The 15,100-nt window shown below is 42.5% G+C and overlaps 1 protein-coding gene across 1 annotated transcript in view; it reads right to left on the bottom strand.

Moving 5' to 3' along the window:
- The window catches only part of LOC129050240 (putative GED domain-containing protein DNM1P46), an 86,613-nt gene extending 83,740 nt beyond the window's left edge, over positions 1-2,873 (bottom strand). The window contains exon 1 of the mRNA XM_054532011.1: positions 2,784-2,873. Coding sequence (XP_054387986.1) covers positions 2,784-2,873 — 90 coding nt within the window. The remainder of the gene's footprint in view (positions 1-2,783) is intronic.
- Between the last annotated feature and the right edge of the window lie 12,227 nt (positions 2,874-15,100).

Below are 15,100 nucleotides of genomic sequence, written 5' to 3'. Positions count from 1 at the left end.
GACAAGACCTCTGTCTAATGGGGAAAGACAAACAGACCCTTTGCCACCTTGACCAAGGCTGAGTCCCTAAATTTCTGGGTGATGATGATTGTTATTTAAGAGCCAGAGGCTGGTGGAGTTGGTTTGTTTGGAGGAGGCCTGATGGCCCCCTTACTCTCACCATAGCAACTTTTCCCTCAGGGGGGCTCCCTTCTTATTCAGAGAGGCAGGACAGTGGGGCTAACTGTGGACCAGGCGAGGGCACGGGCTGCTGGGGTGGCCCCCCTTCCCCAGTGTACATATTGTGTCTGTGTAAGGTTTTGTATATTCCAGAGGGTAGGGCCGCCCCGTATCATACCTAGCTGAGGTTGGAGCTGGCACATGGGGAGGAGGTTCTAATAATTATTTGTGGCTGGGAAACTTATTTATTGCTAGTATAGGACAGAGGAAGGGGGCGGGGATGGGGTCATGGCTCCCTGGTCATGCGACTCCTGTTTATTTTGCTTTTTATTTTGGACAAAACGGATTTAGCCATACTGCTCGGCCTGGTGTGTTCCCGTTTCCCTCACTGGGTCCTGGAGTTTGTGCCACCAAACAAGGAGCCCCAGTGTCTTGAACATGTCCAGCTAGGCTGTTGGGGACCTTCCAGGCGTGTTACCTGTATGCTGCCTGGTGGCGCCTGGGGGATTCCATGGGGACTGCCATGGAGCCTATGGGGTGCAGTCCAGCCCTGACAGCCAACAGGCCTAGAAGCCTGATGCAGCGGTGGCCGGGAAGACAGGTACCAGCACCTAAGGGCACTGACTTCCACCCACCCCAGGCATCTTCCGTTCTGTCCCCTTGCCTCCCTCTCCAGTCTGCACCTGGTGGCCTCTTCTGCAATGAGCCGAGATCGTGCCACTGCACTCTAGCCTGGGCGGACCCTGTCGAAAAAAAAAAAAAAGGAACTGCTGCCTCCTGCTGCTGAGAGCATACACTGGTATGACCAGCTTAGAAAACAGTTTGGCTCCATCTCATAAGGTTGAATATTCACACTCCTCCCAGCCCGGCAGCTCTACTCTACATCCAAGACAAATTCTTGCCTATATAAAACAGGGGATGTGGACAAGGCATGCAGCTCTGTTCAAAATAGCAAACATTTATTGCCCATCAACTGGAGGGTAGCTGACTAAATTGTGCTTTTTCTTCCCTTTGATTTCCTGTAGTCTTATGATGCAAGTGGCTTTCCCATGGCTAGCTTGGGGAGGGGGATACTCTTGGCAATCGAGTCTGGGTTGGCAGTCCTGCTTAGCCCTAGGGCAATCGGTGCCGCCCAAAACAAGAATAAACAGAACAAGTTACCAGGTGGAGCCAATGCCTTGGGTCCCTGGAGGTACAGACTTGTACCTGTAGGGAATAGCCATCATATACATCAGTCTTTTCAAATGCTTTTGTCACTGGGCTGAGTCCAAAGGACATCCTCTCCCAAAACATTACAAAGTTTATTTGGGCTACCATTTATCCAGCATTTATCATGTGCCTGAGCATGTACTAGTGTACTAATTGCATGCATTATTTTATTTATTTATTTATTTACTTACTTACTTACTTATTCATTTATTTGAGATAGGGTCCCTTTCTGTTGCCTGGGCTGGAGTGCAGTGGTGTGATCACGGCTCACTGCAGCCTCAAACTCCTGGGCTCAATTGGTCTCACCTCAGCCCCCCGAGTAGCTGGGACTACAGGCATAAGTCACCAAGTGCAGCTAATTTTTAAATAAACATCTTTAAATAAACATTTTAAATAAATGAGGTTTGACTTTGTTGCCCAGGCTAGTCTTGAACTCCCGGCTTCAAGCCAGCCTCCTCCTTCTTCCTTTTTGTTGCATTTAATCTTCACCATCACCCGATAAGAGTGCCTGGGTGTAGGTGCTCCACACGGTAACAATGGAGCAACCTCCTCTCATAGGTGACAACGAGATTCAGTTTAGTCAAACAACTTCTCAAAGGTCACACAGTTGGAGGGTGGCTGAGCCAAGATGAAGACCTAGGACTCTAAAGCTGTTGTGCCAGTAAATGACAAAAATCTCTGGGGGTTCAGGATAGCTTCCTCCCAAGAAATCTTTCTCCAAAGATTCTAAAAACAATCATAGATCCATCTTTCATAAAGCAAACAAAACTAGCAGCCCCTTCATTTTGGGGTGGGGAGTGGGGGGAGGATAAAGGTTAGCTAAGCTCCAGGGCATCCCATTTTAATCCTACGTATTTATAAGGCAACTGCCAGCACAGCACCCCGAACCTAAAGAACCCTGCACAGCTGTCTCTGTGGGGCATGGCGTGTCCATGGATGTAAAGATTTTCCAATGTGTGCTTACAGGCCAGTGGCATCATCCTCAGTCACAGGTTAAAGGGCAGCTAGGCCTGGCCTGCTAGGCACCACCATGAGAATCTGCCGAGCTTTCCAACTAGTTTACCTGTTGGTTGCAGTGACAGACGCCCTGAAAAGAAGGGGTGTGGGTGGGAAGAGTTCTGATTTGAGGTCCCCTGATCCGGGCATGATCTCTTTTCCCAGTCGCAGGAATCAGGGGACTCCATCTGTAAACACGGGCTGAAGCTATGTCCCCCAGCCCCCTCTTTCAACCAGGCGTCACCCTCTGCTTCTCTCCCATAGACAGCCTAGAGCTGCCAGCATTCCCTTAGGATCTGTGCCCTCAGGCCTGGCTTAATTTTTTCCTCTCCAAAGAGCCATCTGTAGGGCCAGAGCCCGGCAAAGCCTAACTCATTACTGGATGCCAGTTCCTTTGCCTGACTTTCAGTGATTCCTACCTTACTCTGGGGTTTTATGTTTCTTGTCTCAACGCGAACATTTCTCATTCCTCCACAAGTTGAATTGCTCACTCCAGCCAACTGAAGCATGCTTTTCTTGACAGTTAGCTTGAGGCACACGGTTGGTGCTTAAAAAAAAAAAAAGCATTATGTCAATTTCATTCATCAACAAAAGTGATGGCTCCACTGCAAAGTTGATAGTGCTTGCACCTCTGAGTTCAAGAGCCTTCTAGACAAAGGGCTCTGAGCTGAAACATGAGCATGCACACATATGCCTCTCTCTCGGTCTGATGAGATAATTTGGATACGTGGTTGTTATCCTTGAGCATTTTCCTGCCTCATTAATGCACGTGTAGCCAACACAATAATAATCATAGCTAATAACGGCTAAGGCTGAGGACTTTCCTTAGCCAGGTAGTGGCTTTACAACTTTAAAGTTTTCACTAGACTCTCATTGAATCATTTCTCTTTTTCAGATCAAGAAACTGAGACTTACTATCACATTTGGGATTAAGTTAAAACAAAAAAAGAAACTGGGGCTTAAAGTTGTCAAGTATTTCACAGCCAGCAAGTGCCTAAGTTGGAACTTGAACCCTGGCAGTCTAGCCCTGGGATCCTGTGTCCTTACCCACTCTCCAGTGTTGGCTACGCAAAACTAAAGTGTACACATTTTCAACTATAGTTTAAATGCGTGACATATTTTTCACTATATTTTATGTAGGTGACTTTCAGTTTGGGGGTATTCTACTTACACAATCTATTAAGCTGGATATTAACTGAGAACAAAAAGAAACTAATGCACTCTGAAAAACATAAAACATGCGCAACATGATGTCACTGCAAAAGACAAATCAACACATAGCCTTCTTGTGACTGTATTTTGCTGACCGTCCACGAGTTAATCATCTGCCTGAACTCAGCAGTGCTCTGTTCCCTTGGGACACACACACACACACACACACACACACACACACACACACACACACACACAGAGTGGCTGTGCCGCCCTGAGCCTCCAGTTGGCGAGTGTGAGGAAGGGACCAGATGGGTCGGGCAGAAAGGTGCTGGGTCAAGGGAGGAGGCGGCAGCCGGGAGCGCGCGCACGCTCTGGACTCGTGCACCCGCCGAAACTGGTGCGCGCAGGGCCCGCCTGGTTGAGGCCTGAGGGGTGAGGGTGACAGGGGCGGGGTAGGGGCAGCCCTTTCCCAGGCGGTAGTGGGGGCAGTGGTTATGTTGCCCTTTGAAGCTTCGGCTTGACAGGAGCCGCCCCTCCTGTGGGTGGAGTCCCTTACAAAAGGAGCAGCCCCGCAGGCCACCACACAGCTCCCGCCAAGGCTTCCGGGCACCTTGCCATTTTCCAGCCACGCTCCCACAAGGGTCCAGGCGGCAGGCAGAGGCAGAGTCGCGAAAGCTCGGCTGGGCGGCCCCGCGGGGTACTCGCCGCCGTGACAGCGGCTCCGGACAGGCTCCCCTTCGCGCCCCTCCCGCCGTAGATGAGTGGAAGATGTCTGTGTCAGGGTTCAAGGCCAAAGTGAAGTTTCTGGGTCTATCTTCCACAAGAACCAGGAGCCGCAGCCCCCGCTCACGCTCCACTGCAACATGACTGTGAGGCGCCCGGCGGCGGCCTCGCGGGGCAGGGCGAGGGCAGAGAGGGGGCCCCGGGAGTCCCAGGACAAAGGGGAGCCTTCCCCAGAGAGGCCCCACTTCCCCGCCCCTTTCTTCCGCGACTGGCCCGGCCCCGGCCGGGACTGCGGGAGGCTTGGGTGGGAGGAGACGGAGGGCGCGTCTCTCCGACTCCTCGCGTGGGGTAGGCTTGGGGGCTGTTGGCCCCTCTAGGCCCCCGTCGCCGCGCCCCGAGGTGGGAGCCCGCGACTGCCGGAGCCTTCTTGGGACCCATGGTCGCCCTCAGTCGGCCTGCCTGCTCCGGAGACCGCGACAGGGCGGTGCAGGGCGGCTCCGGCGTTTTTTGAGCCCAGGCGGAGAAGGGGAAAGACCTTTAAGATTTTCGGTGTTTTGGCTGGGCGCAGTGGCTCACGCCTGTAATCCCCTCACTTTGGGAGGCAGAGGCGCGCGGATCACCTGAGGTCAGGAGTTAAGAGACCAGCCTGGCCAACATGGTGAAACCCCGTCTCTACTAAAATGTACAAAAATTATCCGGGCGTGTTGGCAGGCGACTTAATCCCCGCTACTTGAGAGGCAGAGGCAGGAGAATCGTTTGAACCCGAGAGGCGGAGGTTGCAGTGAGCCGAGATCCAGCCGTTGCACTCAAACTTGGGGGATAAGAGGGAGACCTTCTCTCAAAAAAAAAATTATTTTTTCTTTTGAGGGAGTCTCACTCTGTCACCCAGGCTGGAGTGCAGTGGCGCGATCTGGGCTCATTGCAGCCTATGTCTCTTGACAGTCCACTGGTTAAAGCGATTCTGCTGCCTCAGCCTCCCGAGTAGCTGGGATTACAGGCGCCCGCCACCACGCCTGGCTAACGTGTTTTTAGTAGAGACGGGGTTTCCCCGTGTTGGCCAGGCTGCTGTCAAACTCCTGACCTCAAATGACCTACCTCTGCCTCCCAAAGTGCTGGGATTCCAGGCGTGAGCCACCGTGCCAGGACCCAAGGCCCTTAAGTTTTAAGGCCTCATTCTTCAGTCAGGTTTTCCTTGCTCCCGCGTGTTCAGCCAATTGGTTTTAAGTTTCTGTTGAAGGAGAAACTAACAATGAGAACGGACTCGTTGATGGAAGAAAAGTTGGAATGCAGCCTCTGGTGCTGTTTGAGTGATCACTCTCCCCCGGGTCTGGCTGCGCACTGCTGTGTTCTGGAAAGGCGCATTGTATGGTAGATGCCGCAGGTAAGAGTCCTGTACAGGTGCTCTGCCCGCTTTTCCTTTCAGGCTTCTGTATCAGCTGTTTTTCCCTTGTAGAATGTGCCTGTGACCTGTGCCCCTGACCTCCACCCCTTAACCCTACCCAACTTGTCTTTACATGTCTGACCATCAAGGCTCTTCTGGGTCGTATTGAGTTCATGCTGATATTTTCCCTTCCTCCCCCCAATTTTTGCTTTGGTCACGTTATGCTATATTCTGTAAGCCTTTAAAAAAATTCTTTTATGGTGGCAGGGGAGAATATTTTGTAATTATGCTTTGTGCTTTTTATCTTCCACTCAATAAATGCTTGGTAAATATTTGTTTTATTGAGTATATGACCCTATTCTAGCTATATTGTGCTTGAACCAAAATCTTAACTGCCCTGTAAGTTAACTGCTAAGAAGTTGTCAAAAGTGCAGAGATAACATCCAGAACTTGTCAGGGATAGTACAAAAAGGTCTCTAAGGGCTTGATGGAAGTATGTAAATTGACTTCATGTGAAAGAGTGGAAGAAGCGAAAATGTGAAGCATGACTGGAGAGCTGGAGTGATAAAGCAAGGGTCTGTTTCTCCAGATCCTTTGTAACAGTGTTATGTGTCCTCTTCTAGAAGATCATTCTGAAAGATGATGCCAACTTGGAACCTAGGAAATCACCCAGTGGGTTTCTGCATGTTAGGTGGTTCAAATCCTCATCAGCACCTTTGTTTTCTCTGCCTCAGTTTGCTTACAGCGATGTTCTCAGTACCTGTAATTGCTGTCTTTGAATACTTAAGCATTTTTTTTTTAGATCACAGGGGTGTATGTGCGTTTTTATTTTACCAAGTGTTAGAATTTTTATGCTGATTTTGTGGGCTCTGCTTTAGTCACTTGGTTGTTTAGTTGTAAAATGATCAGCAGGAAAAACTCTGTGTGTGTCTGTGTGTGTGTGTTTGTGTGTGTGTGTATTTTAAGGTTGTTTTGTTGTCAGAACACTTAGAATTTTATTTTATATGGTAATTCTGTCAGTTTACTTTATTCTCCAGCCCACATTTATTGAACAGCAAAGTATGAAAGTAGTGTGTCCCATAACCAGCCTTCAGAAGAATTACAACTGCTGTATGTCTGAACTTTATTTTCTTTTCCTTTTTTTTTTGTTTGTTTTGTTTTTGCTTTTGTTTTTGTTTTTTGAGATGGAGTCTCACTCTGTCACCCAGGCTGGAGTACAGTGATGCAATCTCATCACACTGCAAACTCCGCCACTCAGGTTCAAGAGATTCTCCTGCCTCAGCCTCCTGAGTAGCTGGGATTACAGGCACCTGCCACCCCACCCGGCTAATTTTTGCAGTTTTAGTAGAAACAGCCATCTTGGCCAGGCTGGTCTTGAACTCCTGACCTCGTGATCCACCTGCCTCAGCCTCCTAAAGTGCTGGGATTACAGGCGTGAGCCACCATGCCTGGCTGAACTTTCAAGAAGAAGTTTGTGCATCAATTTTTTAAAAATTGTGATGTCAAAAGATAGCTGTGTCCTACATTTGGAAAGATACAAAAACTGAACATTCTGGCAGGCAGTTTTGCTTACTGGTGCTTGAGATAGAGCCATACATTGGTCTCAGTGGATTTATGGAGAAAAATAGATAGAGAAAGTTATTTCTAAATAAGACCAAAAAATCCTTTTCTTAAGCAGTGACAGGTAAAGAGGTTGTCTTGGTTAACCTTGAAATGTGTTGCTCTTGATTAAGATAGTTTTATGGTGGGGATGGTAGTGGTGATAAACTTGTTTGAAATTTGTCCACTTATAATAACCTTTGTGGTAGCTGTCCCAGACAACTTCATCCTCACAGGCCTTAAAATTACTATAAAATTAATAGAATAGAGGAGAAACAAAGGACCTGAATAATTAGATGCTTAGATAATTGTAATGTGTTTTCATAACCGGTGAGAAAGAGCAGGGTTAGAAGCACTTAAACATTCTATGTAAGGAACACTGCCTGAATTTATATTGCAATTTTTGAGCACCATTCGTTGTTTAAAAACTGGTATATTGTAGGTCATATTTTAAAGACAAATAGAAAACTTTTTTCAAGATGGATATAAAGCTTAAACTTATCAAAATTACAAAATTTAAAGCATATGATTGAAAAACATTAATGCATAGGTTTACATATTGGTCATCATTTTAGATGTCTTTCAAAATTGATTGTCTCTTAAACTGAACAAACTTTGAACATGTTGTAGCATTTGTGCTGAAGGTTAGGTTTCCTGGGGTGGTGGATATTTTATAATATGGATAACAAAACCTTCTTATTTTAAGACATTTAGAAAATTTTAGGCAAAACTAGAAAATGTTGCCGAGAATTCTCCCACTCAGAAGGTACTATTATCAGAATTTTGTATTTTTCCAGTCATCTGCTCATCTTATTTCTCCTGTGCTTGTATATGTTCCCTCTCCCTTGAAAAATCAGATTTTTTTTTTGTAATCTGCTTTTTCACTCAACGATATTGTAGATCCATGTCATAACTTATTCCTCTACAGTAGCTTCAGTTATTGTGTGCTTTCTGTTGGATGACTATACCATCTAGTCAGTCATGTTTCCTGGTACTAAATACGTAGGGGTGTGTGTGTGTGTGTGTGTGTGTGTGTGTGTTGTATTTTTTCTACCTTAACTAATGCTTTAGACATCATTAGGTAGAGCTAAATCCTTGAAACCTTCCAAGTGGTGGCTTTCAGTTCTCATTGCTGAATTGGTTTCTAGAGATGGAACAAATTATATTTTATGGAAACTTTTTTTTTTTTTGAGATGAAGTCTCGCTCTTGTCGCTCAGGCTGGAGTGCAATGGCATGATCTCGGCTCACTGCAACCTCCACCTCCTGGGTTCAAGCAATTCTCCTGCCTCAGCCTCCCAAGTAGCTGGGATCACAGGTGCCTGCCACCACACCTGGCTAATTTTTGTATTTTTAGTAGAGACGGGATTTCACCATGTTGGCCAGGCTGATCTCAAACTCCGGACCTCAGGTGATCCACCCACCTCGGCCTCCTAAAGTGCTGGGATTACAGGCATGAGCCACCGCACCTGGCCTTTTTTTCTTCTAGGTACCAGCTTTTATTTATCAGTTTGGTAAAAATGTTAGAAAGTGTGCAATAAAATGGGCATTCTCACAGTTGTGGCACAAAGTATAATTATCTTTGACTTTCTAGGAAGCAGTTTGGCTTTGTAGAAACTTGCCTAACCTCTCCCCATTGAGGCAAGATGAATTCTGACTACGCCAAGGTGGCCAACCTTGTCCCTGTGATTGCAGATCTCCCAGAAAAAGAGGTCTAGTCTCAGAGAAAACCCAGATTTTCTTGGCTTAGCCCACCTTGACAGCTAATCACTGGAAATGGGGTGGGCTGGTAGAGTCCTTTGGTCAGATTTTGTGTCAAGAGAGGGAAGTGGAAAGATGGGAGGGAGGTAGTAGCAAAACTGGCCTGAATGGAACTCTGTAAGTTAAAATGGCAAAGGGATGTTTCTTCCAAGAAAGAAATTCTAGGGAAGGAAGGAAAGTGGAGGGGAAGGCAGCAGTTCTCAAAGTTTTGGAATCAGGACTCCTTTACATTCTTAAAAATATATTGAGGGCCCAAGGAGCTTTGGTTTATGTAGGTTATATCTATTGGTATTTATCATTAGAAATTAAATCAGAAATATTAAAATTATTCTTTAAAAGTTCACCACATATTGTTATAAATGTTCTTATGAAAAAATTTCTAAACCCAAAGTAGCACAATCTTATATTTTTTGCAAATTTCCTTGATGTCTGCCATGTCATTTTCATCTGCATTTAATTTATTGTGTGATATTTGCTTGAAAAAATGTGAACAATGTCCAATCTCATACAGATAGCCATTTTAGATCACTGTGGATATATATATTTATATATTTATGTATATATAAATTTTTTTTTGAGATGGGGTCTTGCTCTGTCACCCAGACTGGAATGCAGTGGTGTGATCACAGCTTACTGCAGCCTCAGTCTCTGGGGACTTAGGTGATCCTCCCACCTCAGCCTCCAGATTAGTTGGGACTACAGGTGTGTATCACCACACCTGGATAATTTTTTGTATTTTTTTTTTTTTGTAGGGACAGGGTTTTGCCATGTTGCCTAGGCTTCTTTTTTGATACTCCATCAAAACTTGGTTTTTCTTGAACTTTGGATCTTTTACCCTTGCGTGATATTATAACATCATGCATTGGTCATTTAGAAAATAATGGTTCACCGAGATCTTCTACATGTTGATACATTTGATGATACAGTATCAAAATACATTCATCAATATCACCAACAATCTCATTAGAATACATTTGGAAAGCAATGGTAGATATAAGTTTTCTAAAATTCTAATTTTCTGTTCAGAAGCTTGAATCTTATTATTAGCAGTTTTATTATTGAATTTTATTATGGCCTGTCTGTTGTTTTTCTTGAAATGACAGAATCTCATTTTTTGAGAAAGTGTCTCCCAAAAACCCCAGTTGAAATAACATTGTTTGTCAGTACTCTTTTCAAGTAAAAATGATATTCCATTAAAGTGGTTAATTCACTTCATGACTTAGTCACACAAGGGTTTTTTCTCAGGCAGTCTGTAGGAATGCTTATGTGTGCTTCCAACTTCATCACTTGAAATATTAAAAAGAGATATTCAAGGATTAAGATATAGTAAAATTTTCACTGCTTCATCACAGACATTCTTTTTATTTTTGAGGCAGGGACTTGTTCTGTCACCCAGGCCGGAGTGCAGTAGCATGGTCACAGCTCACTGTAGCCTCAACCTTCTGGGCTCAATCCTCCTGCCTCAGCCTTCCAAGTAGCTGGGACTACAGGCATGCAACCACCATGTCCAGCTAAATTTTGTATTTTTTGTGGAGATGGGGTTTCACCATGTTGGCCAGGCTGGTCTCAAACTCCTGACCTCTGGTGATCCTCCCCCCTTGGCCTCTGAAATTGCTGGGCTTACAGGCATGAGACATCATGCCCGGCCTGCCCTTCCATTTCAAACCTTTCCTGTGCATAGTGAAGAATACCATGACTACTAGTAGTTTGGTGTTACTGCCTTTATTTGTGCTAAAGTGCCAGCATTTTTACCCACTATTGTATTTGCACCTTTACAGCAAATGTCACTATGTTAGTATTCCTGTTAAAATAGTTTGAACCTGGATGTCTGAGGGCCCCACTTTGGGAACCATTGAAATAGGTACTTAAACCTACTATATATCATATCTTTTCATCTACAAGATTTTTAAAAACATAATTTCATTTAATTTTTTCTGTAATTTTAAAAATATGTTTTTGAGGAGTTTCAGTTCAGAGCAACACATATTTTATTTTGCTTAAGCTGAAGTTTATTAGACAAATACTGACCTAATAGAATGAGGTCCTAAATCTAGTTGCAGTTTCTTTAGCAAAAAAAAAAAAAAAAAAAAAAAAAAAAAAACCCAAAACTGAAAACATAAAAATGGTCCCGTATGGTGTAGTCCCAATGTATGCTGAAGAATTTGAAGAAGAAAATGCAATACTCAGTAAGTGCTGTTCTTTATGAATAGGATTAATTCTGAACAGTTTCTTTTAGCCTGTAAAGAGATTTGGGACACAGTAAGAGAGGAATGAGAATATAGTAAAATAAACCATTATTGAAGAGATATACTGTTAATGATGTCCTCTTTCAATAAAACTTGCTTTTTTCTTTTTTCTTTTCTTTTTTTTCTTTCTTTTTTTTTTTTTTTTGAGACAGAGTCTTGCTCTGTCCCAGGCTGGAGTGCAGTGGCACAATCTCAGCTCACTGCAACCTCCGCCTCCCTGGTTCAAGCGATTCCCCTGTATCACCCTCCTGAGTAGCTGGGACTACAGGCATGTGCCACCATGCCCAGCTAATTTTTTCTTATTTTAGTAGAAACAGGGTTTCACCATGTTTGCCAGGATGGTCTCAATCTCCTGACCTCGTGATCCACCCACCTCGGCCTCCCAAAGTGCTGGGATTACAGGCATGAGCCACCATTCCTGGCTAACTTGTTTTTCTTAAAAGAACCTTCAGTAAATATTTTGTTTCTGTGGCCTCGGCTATAATTCAGATTACAGTTTTCAAAGCAGTGTTTCCTAAAGTTGTTTGTGCAAAATTGTTTTCCATGACTTGAACCTAGTTGTTCTGAAGCTAATATATAATAATAATGGCTTCTCCCCAATTTATAATAGAAAACAGTACAAAGCAACAGACTATTATATGGGGGATGGAAGAAAAAGGACAAGGGTTGAAAAAGTAACCATTGCATACTATGCTCACCATCTGATTAATGGATACATATGTACTCCAAACCTGCGTATCAAGTAGTATCCCATGTAAAAAATCTGCATATGTACCCACTAAATCTAAAATAGATGTTGAAAGAAAAGTTTTTCTATGTCAGCAATAATTGAATTGAAGGTGTAAAACTGTAATAAAAATTGAGACACTACAAAGTATCTTGTAGTTAAGCTACAAAAAAAAAATTCTAAAGCCATCTATATAGAAAATTTTAGGAACTGATCTTAAAGGAAATCCAAATAAGTGGTGAATTATCATGTCAATCGATGTGATAAATTAATATTAAATTACATTATTTTTTCAATAAATCTAATATGGTCATTGATTTTAAAATGTGCATAGAATATTAATTTTTAATAAATAATGATTAATTTTTAAAAATGCAGAGGGTTGGACTTGCCTTATCAGACATGGGAACGTATTACAAATATATGGGGAAAAATGTGGTAACTGGTGAATTTTTCGTTTTCATTAAGAAATAATGGATCTGGCCAGGCGCAGTGGCTCATGCCTGTAATCCCAGCACTTTGGGAGGCTGAGGAGGGCAGATCACCTGAGGTCAGGAGTTCAAGACCAGCCCTATCAACATGGTGAAAACCCCCTCTACTAAAAAAAAAAAAAAAAAAAAAAAAAAATTAGCCAGGCGTGGTGGTGGGTGCCTGTAATCCTAGCTGCCTGGGAGGCTGAGGCAGGGAGAATCCCTTGAACCTGGGAGGTGGAGGTTGCAGTAAGATTGCACTACTGCCCTCCAGCATGGGCGACAGAGTGAGACTATGTCTCAAAAAAAAAAAAAATGCTGGATCTCACTGGCAATGGAAAGGGAAAGGAAAGTTACTGATGGCAACATATTACAAATGGTAAATAAGCAATGAAAAGATACTCAGTATCATATGTCATTAGAAAATTGCAAACCAAAACAATGAGATGCTACTACATAGCTCTTATAATGGCCAAAATCCAAAATAGTAACACTACTGAGTGCTGGTAAGAACAATGAGCAGAAATAACTCTTATTCATTGCTAGTTGGGATGCAAAATGGTACATCCACTTTGGAAGATGGTTTAGCAGTTTTTTATGGCACTAAGCACACTCTTAGCCTATGATTCCATAATTGTGCTTCTTGGTATTTGCCAAATGAGTTGAAAACTTATGCCCACACAAAACATACACACAAATGTTTATACCAGTATTATTCATAATTACCAAGACAGAAACAACCAAAGTACCTTTCAATAGGCAAATAGACTAACACTCTATGGTGTAGCCATACAATGGAATATTAATCAGTTCTATATAAAAAAAAGAGCTATCAAGCCACAAAAAGGAATGGAAGAACTTTAAATGCATATTACTGAGTGAAAGAAGCCAATATGAAAGCCTACACACTATGTGGTTTCAAGTATATGACATTTTGAAAAAGGCAAAACTGTGGAGACAGTAAAAAGATCAGTCATTTCCAGGGGTTCCTGGGGAGGAAAGAAAGGAGGAATAACTAGGTAGCACACAGGGGATTTTTAGGGCAGTGAAACTATTATTTTCTGTAACATTGTCATGGTGGGTACATCTCTGTTAAAATCCATAAAATGGACACCACAAAGAGTGAACCCTAATATAATTATGAACTTTAGATAAAAATAATTTATCAACATTTTCTCATCACCTGTAACAAATGTAAGATACTAATGTTAAAAATACCACAAGATGTTAAAAATCGGAGAAATGGGGGTGGAGTGAGAGAGTCTACAGACAGGCATTTTAACTTTCACTAATTTTTGCCTGTAAACATAAAATAGCTCAAAAAGTAATATCTATTAATTTATATATATATAAATATATATGTGGTTACTACAATGTCTTATTGAGATTAATACACAGTGAGAGATTGTGTCTAAGAACTGACATGGTCTTTAATTTGAATAACAACATTGAAATACAATATAAGTGTATTTAACTATAAATTAAGAAAATAAATTTTTCATATATGAATTGTTTATAACACTTTATTGAAATAACACCCACATCAATCCTCATCAGTTCTGAGGCCCACATAATAATTAAAGGCCTCCAGCCAGTCCAATTTCATTCATTCCTAGAACCAGTGAGTTTCACTCTTGCAGGCCATGAGTAGCAGTTCTTCAACGGACAATGAGATCTCAAAAGAGAAAGGTGTGTTCTATTTCTTTGTGACTAGTGTCCTAAGTCATGGAGACAGAATCATGGGCTTGGAAGTAGCATCATCTTCCAGGTTGCTGTGTAACTCACATTCCCAAGGAACAGACTGTTGGCAAACCCTTTGGTCTCCATCCTTGGGATTTCTTCTTCTCCTCTACATTTTGTTTCTCTTTCTCATTTTTTCTAAATCATTTTTTCTTTTTCCAACCAATGATGTTTGTCCTTTTGTCCTAGGACTGGATCTCATTTATCTTTCTGGGAATAGCGCCATCTCTAAAGACTCCAGGTCAACCCACTTCATATTTAATCATTCCAGTCTAGATACTAAATATTGCAGCGTCAGTCAACATTCCCAGGGCCAGATCTTACCTCACACCTCAGGGTCATAACTCTCTTGACTACATTGGGTTTTGTCCTAATTTCCTCATTCTTGGCCGTGTGTATTTGTCCTATCCTGGGAACAAGGAGAGGCGTGAAGAGCTTTCTCTTGCATTTCAATATTAACCCTACTCCCGTATTCTTCCAAGAAAGCCAGGAAAAACAATGCCAATGTTTTCCATTCAGTTTATATTTCATGTATAATTAACTTTTGTATTGAACATGAATAAACTGAAAATTTCTTGAAATAGAAACAATTTGATAGAATTTTGTGGGTACAGTGTATACAATCCATGTCCAATAAATTACTGATATCTAAACTTGTTATAGATTTTTTGTTCCATCATGTACTAATTCAGTAATTCGATTGGAATAAAACTAACATTTGTTTGTTAGTTATAATTCATTCTTGGTAAGCCTTTTTCTGTGTTTTGCTTATGCTTCCATTATCTTCTAGATGAGCACTTTTGTATATCTAATTTAGAAGCATTACATTAAGAACAGTAAGAGAGAATAATAAGCAAGTGTGAATATTTTTTCATAACCACTTATGAAGAAACAGAAGGACTCCTATTACATTCACTGTAACAAATTATAAAGTCA

This window comes from Pongo abelii, chromosome 16 (genome assembly GCF_028885655.2).
Source record: "Pongo abelii isolate AG06213 chromosome 16, NHGRI_mPonAbe1-v2.0_pri, whole genome shotgun sequence".
NCBI classification, from domain to species: domain Eukaryota; kingdom Metazoa; phylum Chordata; class Mammalia; order Primates; family Hominidae; genus Pongo; species Pongo abelii.
This window is presented reverse-complemented; position numbering and strand designations above follow the sequence as displayed.